Source organism: Esox lucius, chromosome 1, assembly GCF_011004845.1.
Source record: "Esox lucius isolate fEsoLuc1 chromosome 1, fEsoLuc1.pri, whole genome shotgun sequence".
NCBI classification, from domain to species: domain Eukaryota; kingdom Metazoa; phylum Chordata; class Actinopteri; order Esociformes; family Esocidae; genus Esox; species Esox lucius.
In genome coordinates, this window is record NC_047569.1 from 21,541,425 (window position 1) to 21,552,826 (window position 11,402).

The 11,402-nt window shown below is 40.2% G+C and overlaps 1 protein-coding gene across 9 annotated transcripts in view; it reads left to right on the forward strand.

Moving 5' to 3' along the window:
* ncam1b (neural cell adhesion molecule 1b) overlaps positions 1–11,205 on the forward strand; it is a 111,885-nt gene extending 100,680 nt beyond the window's left edge. For 7 of the 9 annotated variants that reach the window (XM_034292028.1, XM_010892210.3, XM_010892211.3 and 4 more), the window contains 3 exons: positions 231–347; positions 1,272–2,321; positions 9,897–11,205. In XM_034292028.1, the coding sequence (XP_034147919.1) occupies positions 231–347; positions 1,272–2,321; positions 9,897–10,011 (1,282 nt within the window). In that variant the 3' untranslated portion in view covers positions 10,012–11,205. Of the gene's footprint in view, positions 1–230; positions 348–1,271; positions 2,340–9,896 lie in introns of all 9 variants that reach the window. The other 2 variants (XM_034292034.1, XM_034292036.1) reach the window with 2 other exon arrangements.
* The last annotated feature ends 197 nt before the right edge of the window (positions 11,206–11,402 follow it).

The following is an 11,402-nucleotide window of genomic DNA, read 5'->3' on the forward strand; positions in this document are numbered from 1 at the left end:
CTGTTACAGTTAATACATCTTGGAGAATTTAATGAAAATCCACTGTTAGATCCTCCTTTAACACAGATATAGACATGGGCTTGTCTACTGTATTTAGACATTGCATCATCCCCATTACATATGTATGTAATATATACATTAAGCAGGTCATTTTATATAATAGTTATATCTCACTGAGATCTTGTGTGATCCAACAAAATGCCTAATCCCAGATATCTCTCTGTCCACAGGAAGGACGAGTCCAAAGAGCCAATAGTGGAGGTGAGGACAGAAGATGAGTGCACAGCCAATCACAATGCAGGAGGACCCATGGAACCCAATGAGACCACACCCCTTACAGAGCCAGAGTGAGTATAACACACACACGCACACACAGTTTTTGGGCTACAAGTATGTACACTCATCTTGTAAGAATCACATCATTTCTAATTCATGGCTCAGAGCTGTTTAACTGTTTGACCATAGGCAGTTTGTAAGTGTGTGATTCCTATAAGCAGAGCGCACCGTCCTGTGCCCATGTCTTTTATCCTTTTGTTTGAAATTGCTGTATAGTCTCATTCACACTGCACTTAGCTCATGCTTTTGTGGAAGGAGGGTTAACTAACCCTAGGCTGGTTTTAACCCAGGGATAAGTATAACCCTGGGCTAAGAATGTGCAGTGTGAAGAGCCATTGTGTGTTATTTTTGTTACTTGGGGAGGGCGTGGAGATGTTTTTTGTTTAGTTTTTTGCTGCAAAAATATAATTTTCTCAGGAGGATTTTCTCTGGAAATTTCTCAGGAGGACTTTGCTTTTCAGTATCAAAGGTTGAATGGATACCAGTCAGATGTGGATAGATCCACTGTGATTTCCCCTCCTGTATATGGTGAACTCGATTTAAATCTGTGTCAGAACTGTGACATTGAAAAACAAATTGATTGTCTGGTACTATTCAACCCTTCAGGTGGTCCTGTGTAGTTCTGTGATGTTCTTTAGAAAGACCTCTCTGTTTTCCGTTTAGTCGACCCTAAATGTTCTCTGCGTTGGTCTTTGCATGGGAAGTGTCCTTTGTAACTTGGTGTGCACTCACCGCATGGAACCCTCGTGTGTATCCTTTCTCTCTCCTTTCCGTTTTTGGCTGCTCTTTGTGTATGTATAAGCATAGTTCCCCTGACCCCGACACCCGGACTGCTCCTCTTCTCCCCCCCGGTTCCCCAGTGCCAACAGTGTGTGTCCTGGTCACCTCAGTGTCTAGTGTGCCTGTCTCTGTTCTCTCCCTGCTCTTTCTACCAGGCTAGCGGCTCACACTGCTGTCCTGGCTTTGGACACGCTCTCCTCCGTAGCCACCAACTCTGACACCGCCAACACCACCTATGACCCCGCCCAGGACAGCCCATGTAGTGAGAGCACCGCCCTCACCTGTAGCCTATCTGCGCTCGCCACTGACCCCCTGCCTGCTCCCTCCCCAGACCCCGCCACCGAGTCCAACACAACCCCCCTCCTTTCTGCGTCTGACATCACAGCCCCCCTGGTAGATTTACTAGGAGACACCTCTCCGAGAGGGGAGGACAAAATGCCTGCCAGTGCTGTTATTGCCACTGACAGTCCTAAATCTCCTAAACGGTCCCCTATTCCGATACCGCCCCGGCGTCGAAACTCTAACAGACCCGCTCCATCTCCTCCCACTCCCAGGAACCCCTCACCGACCCCCTCCACCCCCTCACCCACAGTGGTCCCCAGGAAAAAGGCCCCTGATGCCCCAGACTCTCCCTCCCCTGCCCCAAACACCAGGACATCTGCTCCTGTGGCACCTGATAGCCCATCCCCTGTTCCTACGGCTTCCACTCTCACGGCCGCTGACACAAACTCTACTCCTGGCCCTGTTGCTGACATAACTGCTGCTATGATTCACGAGAATGCAAGTGCATCCGCCCCTCATTTCTCAGAGATTCTCACTCCTACTCCTTCAATTGTTCCCAAATCTGCCCCGACCGCTCTTATAGCCCCATGCTTTGGCACACCTGCTGCCCCAACGGTCACCATCACACCTCCCTCTACTGCCGACGACATTCCAACACCTGATCTTTTCACCCACAAGCCCACCACCACAGAGCACAAAGGTCCAGAGGCAGAGTTGACCAATGGGGTGGAGATCGAGAGCCCTTCCCTGCCCCAAGCAGAGCGCAGTAGGTTTCAGAATAGTCCCACTCCATCCTCTGCCCCTGTCCCTTCCTTCTCCTCCATGGCTAACGGAGATGAGATCGGGGCAGACCTCCAGGCATCAGGCCCCCCAGCTCTGGAAGAGTTAGACAGTCTGGCCAAGGCTGCTCCACTCAACGACGAGTATGGCTCCCTCTAGAGGTTTATACGTGTCAATGTTTTCTGTGTGTCCACCGCACCATTTGTCTTGTACAGTGAAGTTGTAGTAGTCAGTTGTGGTAACAGTGGTGGTAATTGTTAATTAATGTTGCTGGAAGTGCTGCATTCATTGCCATGGTGGTGTTTGTGTATGTGTTTGTTTGTGTGTGTGTATGCAGCATCATGTGGAGTTCAGTATACTATTGTGGAACTGCAGGGGTCAGCAACAAGCAGGCTTTTTTAGTTGGGTTCTCTTAAATATTAAATATTCTCTTAAAATATTCTCTTAAATATTTTTTGGGGGGGTAGTAAAAATGTGTAATGTCTTACCTAAAGCCTCACATATTGTTTACAAAGTAGGAATTTACCCCACAAAACTGAGCTATTCCTGATCCACCTTTCTTAAGACTTTGAGAGGGACATTTTCTCTTGCTAGCAAGCTAATGATTTTGAGCTCATTGTCCCAACTATTGGACACACAGAGAAATTGGCCTACATCACTACAAAAATTATAAATGAATAATACACTGCTCCAAGAAATTAAGGGAACAATTAAAGCACACATCGGGTCTCAATGAACGAAATATATTAAAGATCAAAATCTTTACTGAAAATATAGTAATTTGTTGAGAATGTAACAACGGTCAATGGAAACCAAAATCACCAACCGAATGAGGGCCGGAGTCAAACTCACACCAAAAATCTAAGTAAACAATTGAAATCACAGCTTGTTCCAACTTGCATAAATTTCATCATGGCAACTCATGATGTGAATCAGTAGTATGCATGGCCCCGAAAACATCTGGGCATGCTCCTGATGAGAATGCCTTCATCATCCAGGAACTGCCTACACACTCTGGCCACATGAGGCCGGGCATTGTCCTGCACCAGGAGGAACCCAGAGCCCACTGCACCAGTGTAAGGTCTGACAATGGGTCTGAGGATTTCATCCCGGTACCTAACAGCAGTTAGGGTACCGTTGGCTAGCATGTGAAGGTCTGTGCGACCCTCCAAGAATATGCCTACCCAGACCATCACTGACCCATTGCCAAACCGGTCATGCTGTATAATGTTGCAGGCAGCATAAAGTTTACCACAGCGTCTCCAGACTCTTTCACACCTGTCACATGTGCTCAGTGTGAACCTGCTCTCATCTGTGAAGAGAACAGGGTGCCATTGGCTGACCTGTCAATTCTGGTGTTCTTTGGCGAATGCTCTTGAGACTGTACATGGTGGCACAGTAAACCTTCTTGCGACAGCACCTATGGATGTGCCGTCCTGGAGGAGCTGGACTACCTGTGCAACCAGAATGGGCTGCAGGGACTGCCTCATGGTTCCAGTAGTGACAAGCGAAACACAAAATTAGAGAAGAATTAGTCAGGAAGGATAAGGAGAGAGCAATTGTCTGTGGCCACCACCTGCAAAACCATTTCCTTTTTGGGGGTTGTTTTGCTGTTGCCTCTCCAGTGCACTTGTTGTCACTTTCATTTGCACCAAAGCAGGTGACACTGATTCACAATTGCTTATGCTTCCAAACCTGACAGTTTGATATCCCTGAAGTTTCATTGACTTGGTGTTATACTGTGATGATTATTTGTTCCCTTATTTTTTTTGAGCAATGTATATGGTTTACATTGGGGATTTTATTAGTGTAATTGGAACAAAAGTATTATTATGTTACCTTACTTAGCCAATGGATGGTTACAATTAGCCAACACCAGAAACCTCTCACTGTTATAGCGGAGTCATCCATGCACCTGCACAACTCCAGGACAATAACGTTATGTATTTATACAGTGCCTTCAGAAAGTATTGTAATATGCTTAATTTATAATTGATTAAATATATTTGTTTTGCCATTGATCTACACCTAATACCTCATCATTTCAAAGTGAAAACACGTTTTTAGAAAAAACAGGTTTTTCTTACTTGATATTGTATATCAGAGCAAAAACCAGCCCATGAGTCATCTCCATAGGCCTCCAAGAATGGACATAGAAATTCACCATCCTCTTTCCAAATGTTCACCTTTTATTGCCTTATAGCAGAGGTGTCAAACCGGTTCCACGGAGGGCCGAGTGTCTGCAGGTTTTTGCTCTCACCTTGTACTTGATTGGTTAATTAGGTCACTGATTGGTTAGTTTCTACCCTCACCTGGTTGTGTAGGTATGAACTAGGAACCAATTTATAGGAAAAACCAAAAACCTGCAGACACTCGGCCCTTTGTGGAACCGGTTCGACACCTGTGCCTTATAGCTTGAAATTGAAACTTTTTCCAGATTTATTAACACACAGAAACCCACAATATCCAAATGAAAAAGAAAATCTAAAAAAGAAATACCCTAAAAGTAAAATACACTTTGAATAGGTCAACTTTTTGGCGTGAATGCAAAACAATGTCTTGCATCAACCCAATATATTTCTCCACCCAAAGCACGCCATGCCTACAGTAAAGCATGATAGTGGCAGCATCCTGTTGTGTGGTGTTTCTCTTCAGCAGGCACTGGAGCACTTTTAAGGATCAAAAGGAAAATGTACACTGCAAAATACCAACATATTTCCAACAGCCTTCTGCCAGGAAGTTGAAAATGGGAAGGTAGTTGCAGTTTTTACATGACAATATCCCAAAGCAACCGTACAGAGACTGAAGGACAAGAAGGTGAATGTCACTGAGTGGCCGAGTCAGAGCCCCAACCTAAATTGAGAATCTGTGGAAAGAGCGCAGTCCATAATTGGTTACCATTCAATTTGAATGAGCTTGATAGTGATAATGAGCTCTGCAAGGAAGAATGGGTACATAATTGCACAGTCTTAGTGTGCAAAGTTAGTAGAGATGTAAAGTATTCAAAGAGACTCCTATCTGTAATTCAACCAAAATGTGTTTCCAAGTATTAGCACAGGGCGGTGTTCACTTATCCAAATAGGGTAGTTTACTGTTTGAATGTTGATATATTTTCTTGATTATTCTTTTCACTTGGATTTTTGGGTCACTGTGTGTAAATAAAGTTGGAAAAATATGTTTTCATCTCAGGCTGTTATACTTTTGGGTGTGGTGACTTCCTATAGCTACTGATGTTTTTGCAGAGCGGGAACAAGTTCTTATTAAGCATTTATTGGCTATTTTCTATTCAATATGACTCATATGTGATGAGTAGCTAAAGCACATTGTAAAATGTAGTAATTGTAGTCTCTGTAGCTTCAGAATCTGAATGTAGCTTTAGATTATAAATACAATTCCAAACTCTAATTCAAAGGGTTTAGTGTCATTTTCAATAACAATTTATGGCAATGAAATGCTTGATTTTCCTACTCCCAACAGTGCAGTTAATAGTAAAAAAAACTGTAATTATATATATATATAGAAGAGACACAATCAATCAATAATAACACTATACAAAGACACAAATCAGTAATAATAACTATACAACCGTATTGAAATACAAATAGGCATAAAGAAATGAATGTGTCATTGCTGTGTCTATTACAGACAAACTATTAGGCCTATAGTGTACTGTATGTTAGTCCTCACTGAAGGCCAGTGCTAGAATGGAAAAGGCAAGAAATAAGGAAAATGTATTCTTCTGCTTGTTTTCATGTTTAGCCAAAGAATGCCCACAAAGTTTAAACGCACAAATTAAAAACAGGCCAAAAGAAAACCAAAGATAAAAGCAGGCTATTGGATCATTAAAATTAATATTCTTCACTTTCTTATGCTGTTAATGGTATGTCTCAACTCCCATTATTAAGGAAATAACACCTTGTGGTAACCAGGTTAAGTTTAAGCTGTGAAGACAATTTAAGACGCACGTTTTTGGTAACATGAATATAGCTTTTTGTGTCACAGCAAAAATATTTTTTATTTGAAGAAAAGAAAAATTACGCAGTGCAGCATAATATGCAATTGCACCGGGATACACCTCTCAGAATTCCCATCACTGCTTGTATGAAATGAAAATATCTTAAACTTTGGAGTAAACATTTCTATGTGTAAAAATAGAACACATACATTACATCTTTTCAGACAGAAAACTATCCTAGATGTTTTATCTGAAAGTGATTACTGTCATTTCATTTATGTTCTAGTATGTGTTATATCTGTATTTTTAGTTGCCGACCCTTGTTGTAGAGTATGTTGTGCAGGTTCAACCCTGTCGCAGGGGTAGTTATACAGTACATTATATGTGAATTTGGGACACTCAATTTAGTGCATGTTACTTTAGGAGATATTACAATGCAGTTAGCTAAATTAATGTTGTTTTTTTTATCATCTACAAAAATGTTAACTGTGAAAACAAAATATTTTATGAATTTGCTAAAACTTTTAGGCATTAATTCTTATTGCTTAATGTGAAATTAACATTATCCACTCCCAGGCTATTAGGCACTGAACGTATTAGCCTGGAAATAATACACCTTTGAAGTTAGCTGGCTTGTAAGGAATGTTTTGTATCCTCTTCGTGAATTTTAATCACAAACTTTAGCAAAATAATTTTTACCACCCAGCTACCATCCATGACTACAACTCCTGTCTGTTTAATTGTAAAAGCATGTACCACTGCCTGTACTCTTCTCATGTACTGTAAGATATCACAGTATATGGAATGTCCCAGATTTATGTATATTATGCTATGTCTAGTCTATCAGAACAGGTTGGGACATTGTGTTGTGGCTGTGTTCTAATGACAGTGCTTGATATTAGTTCTGCTCTGGGGATAGGCCCAGAACACTAGATCAAGTCTCAATATCCATTCCGTAACTGTCTGTATAGTAAAAAGGGAGACACTGCAAAGTAGTTGTAGTCTGTAATACAACCCTGTATCCTAAAAAGTTGCGGGTCTTCGTAAAATGTACATAAAACAGAATGCAATGATGTGCCAATCATTTAATCCCTATATTTCCGACTTATCAGTGCACAGTTCAAAAGCAAGCATCTGTGATGGTATTGGGGTTCATTAGTGCACATGGCATGGGTGACTTGCACATCTGTGAAGGCACCATTAATACTGAACAATATGTATATGTTTTGGAGCAACATATGCTATCATCCAGTCCTTGCTTATTTCAGCAAGACAATGCCAAACCACATTCTACATATATTACAACAACATGGCTTCGTAGTAAAAGTGTCCAGGTGCTAAACTGGCCTGCCTGCAGTCAAGACCTGTCTCTCATTGAAAACATTTGGATCAAAAATGGCACGGTGGAAAAAAGACACTGAACTGTTGAGCAGCCGAGATCCAATATCAAGCAAGAATGGGAATACATTTCACCTTCAAAACTACAGCAATAGGTCTCCTCAGGGCCCAAATGCTTACAGATTATTGTTAATAATTGTTACACTGCCAAAGCTATGTCATTTCATGGCACAACAACGCTTGTTTTTCTTTCATTCATGAATGACATTGAAACAATAACTATGAATATAGATGACGATAACTGACTTTTTTGTCAAGTGAAAAGATGAGAAAATAGTGGAAACCCCTCCTCTTTTACTTCCCAAGGGGTTGTGAGCCAGCCTATATTACCCCAAAAAGCAGGCACAAATGCGTACTTTGAAAATCCACCAGAAATTGTCGCAATATACAGTTGTGCCGAAAGTTTGCATACCCTTGGAGAATTGGTAATATATGTACCATTTGTAAAGAAAACATGAGTGAGCAGGCAAAACACATGTATTTTATTTCTTATAGGATTCACATTCAACTGTAGGTCATAACAGAATGGCACAATCATAAAACAAAACATGGCTACAAAGAAAAAATTAACTGACACCTGTCAAAAGTCTGCATACCCTTAGTTCTTAATACTGTGTATTGCCCCCTTTAGTATCAATGACAGCGTGCAGTCTTTGTAATAGTTTTCTATAAGGCCCTGAGTTCTTGCAGGTGGTATAGCTGTCCATTCGTCTTGACAAAATCTTGCAACGTCTTTGGTCGTCTTGCATGAACCGCATTTTTACGATCTCCCCAAAGTGGCTCGATGATATGAAAGTCAGGAGACTGTGATGGCCACTCCAGAACCTTCACCTTTTTCTGCTGTAACCACTGGAGGGTCAACTTGGCCTTATGCTAAGGGTCATTGTTTTGCTGGAATTTTCAAGAGCGTCCCATGCGCAGCTTTTGCAGTTGTGCTTGAACTCTTTCTTGGTCTACCTGACCTTGGCTTGGTATCAAGAGATCCCTGAATTTCCCACTTCTTAATAAGTGACTGAACAGTACTGACTGGCATTTGGAAGGCTTTTGATGTATTTTTACTATTCTTTTCCATCTTTATGAAGTTCCATTACCTTGTTACGCAGGTCTTTTGACAGTTCTTTTCTGCTCCCCATGGCTCAGTATCTAGCCTCCCCAGTGCATCCACGTGAGAGCTAACCAACTCATTGATTATTTATACACCGACACTAATTGCCATTTAAAAACCCACAGGTGTGGGAAATTCATCTTTAACTGCCATTCTCACCTGTGTGTGTCACCTTGTGTGTCTGTAACACGGCCAAACATTCAAGAGTATGTAAACTTTTGATCTGGGCCATCTGGGTGATTTCTGTTTTCATTATGATTTAAAAAGGAGCCAAACAACTATGTGATAATAAATGGCTTCATATGATCACTATCCTTAAATAAAAGACAGTTATTTTGCATGATCAGTCATATTTTCAAAATCATTGCCAATATTTTAAAATTTCTGCCAGGGAATGCAAACTTATGAGCAAACTGTAACCGAAAACAGTTTTATTTTAGGCTTACTATAACGTAGCTACTGAAGATTGTATCCTGAAAGGTTTTTGTCTATCCTGAACAAATCCTAATGCATATTTAGTTTTATGCTATTTCATTTCATGGCACAACAACCCAAAAAGCATACAAGGATGCGTGCTTCGAAAAACCACCAGAAATAGTCAGATTATAAACGCAAACTGTTTAATTTAAAGCTTATTAAAACGTAGCAACTGAAGGTTGTAGCCAGCAAAGTTTTTGTCGATCCTGAACAAATCCTAATGCATAATTAGTTTTGACTCTTTTGCTTGGAGGTCCATGTCTCTAACCACATTGGCATTTAATAATGGGTAGTCAGTCTGTCAGTCTCTCAGTAAGAGACATTTGCTTTTCTTGGCTGGTTCCGCTTACGCGTTCCTGCAAAAAGAATAGGTGATGCAACACCGTGGTAAACATGCCCCTGGCCCAACTTTTTTGAAACGTGTTGCTGGTATCAAATAAAAAATGGGCATGTATTTTTCCAAAAACAATAACATTTCTCAGTTTCAACATTTAATATGTAGTATTTGTACTATTTGTAATTAAATATAAGTGATTTTCCCATCATTGCACTCTGTTTTTATTTGCGTTTTAGACATCACAACTTTTTTGGAAATGGGGTTGTACTAATCAAACTTTTTAGGCTTATTTTGGTGTCAATCATCTTGCAAATATTACCTATGGGTTTTGGGTAAAGAATATTTGAAAAGTTGATTGTTCAAATAAATGTTTTCTGTTGCTTTGCATCTACACTCAAATGAATGTTCCTATTTTTATTTATTTTTTTACTTTTCCTCCATTGCAGGAAGACAATTGGTGATGAGAAAAGAAACACAGAGGAGGCAGAAATGAAAACAGCCTTGTCAAAGTTGACCACAGAACACAACTATGTTACACAAACCAGCGACAGCAACGCATGATGGGGCAGCCTCTGTCCATAGAAAATGGCGGCTGCAATAACAGAAAACAATGCACTGAGTTTTTATTTCCAGTGCCCTTACTGCATTTCCAGAACAACATGTTTTTGTACAGTAGAGTTCATTAGAGCACAATCTGGTTGCGCAAACATATTTATTCTCACATATTTTGTTTTGCTACACCCATGGAATACTAAAGAACACCATTTGTGTGATCCGTAAGAGGCAAAATGCTAGTTTTTACATTTATTCAGAGTTATGTTTGTTTTCTGTGCGATTGCAAATAAACAATTCAGGAACATTATATATTAAGAGTTTGACTATATAGACATTATTTTATTATTTCCATGTTACATTATTCAAATGTAAAATTATTTGTATTTTTTTATCTTCAATTGTTGGCGCTAGTCAAATTTGACTGGTTGGTTTGCATGTCTGTTTTGCAATTGGTTGTTAATGTTTTGTTTGACCTGTTTTACTCTTTATGTCTGTATAAGGGTGGCTTGTCATATTGTTGTCATGTTTCAAACACAAGTTAATTGATTTAGCAGCACAATCACTACACCATACTCCAAGGCAAGCTGTGATTAATGAAGACCGATAGTTTGGGGAATGCTTGGGTATCATAGAAAGGCTCATCATAGCTTTGTATCAGCCGTTTTCATATGGCATGTCTTCAACTCGCCTTACCTGGGGATTCATTGAGTTAATACTGTGTTATGCTAAATAGGGAAGCTTGTATTAAGCAGCTAATATTTGACTGGTATTTACAATGGAACACATGATACACCAGGGGTTCAAACAACATTTATAAAGAAGATGTGGACGTTGTAAAGAAGAACCCAAAGTGAATGTCTAATCATGAACCATCACCACCTTGTTCAAACATCAGTTATGATGGGTATCTTATCATATTCACAAGAAAACAAAGCAAATGCCTGACTTTCACAATTTAAAATCGTGTTTTTGAATCAAAAATCTTTAAAAGCATTTTTCTACTCTCTCTAAGGGAAGTTTTCCACTCCTGACTGCAAGCTTGTGCACTGTGACCGTGTCAATAGATTGTCTTGTCATCAGTTTCAATAATATCTGCATAGCTTTGTTGTGAAAGGTTAACCTGAATATTCTTTTTATAAATTGTATCTATAAACGGTATAGTAATTGGACTAATGTGGTCATGTGACAGATACAGTATATCCAGATGTTCTACCCATCCCACCGCAGTCAGCGGCTGCCCGGGACGCAGCCTGGGGAGATGATTGGACATTTCTCGCATGATGAATTTAAAACTACTTCATAAAATATGTGTACCAGAAACCCAGTTAGACATGCCTATGTTTAGGCATTGCCAGTATCATATTGTTATAAAAGGGAGTTATCCAAATGGGTGCAGG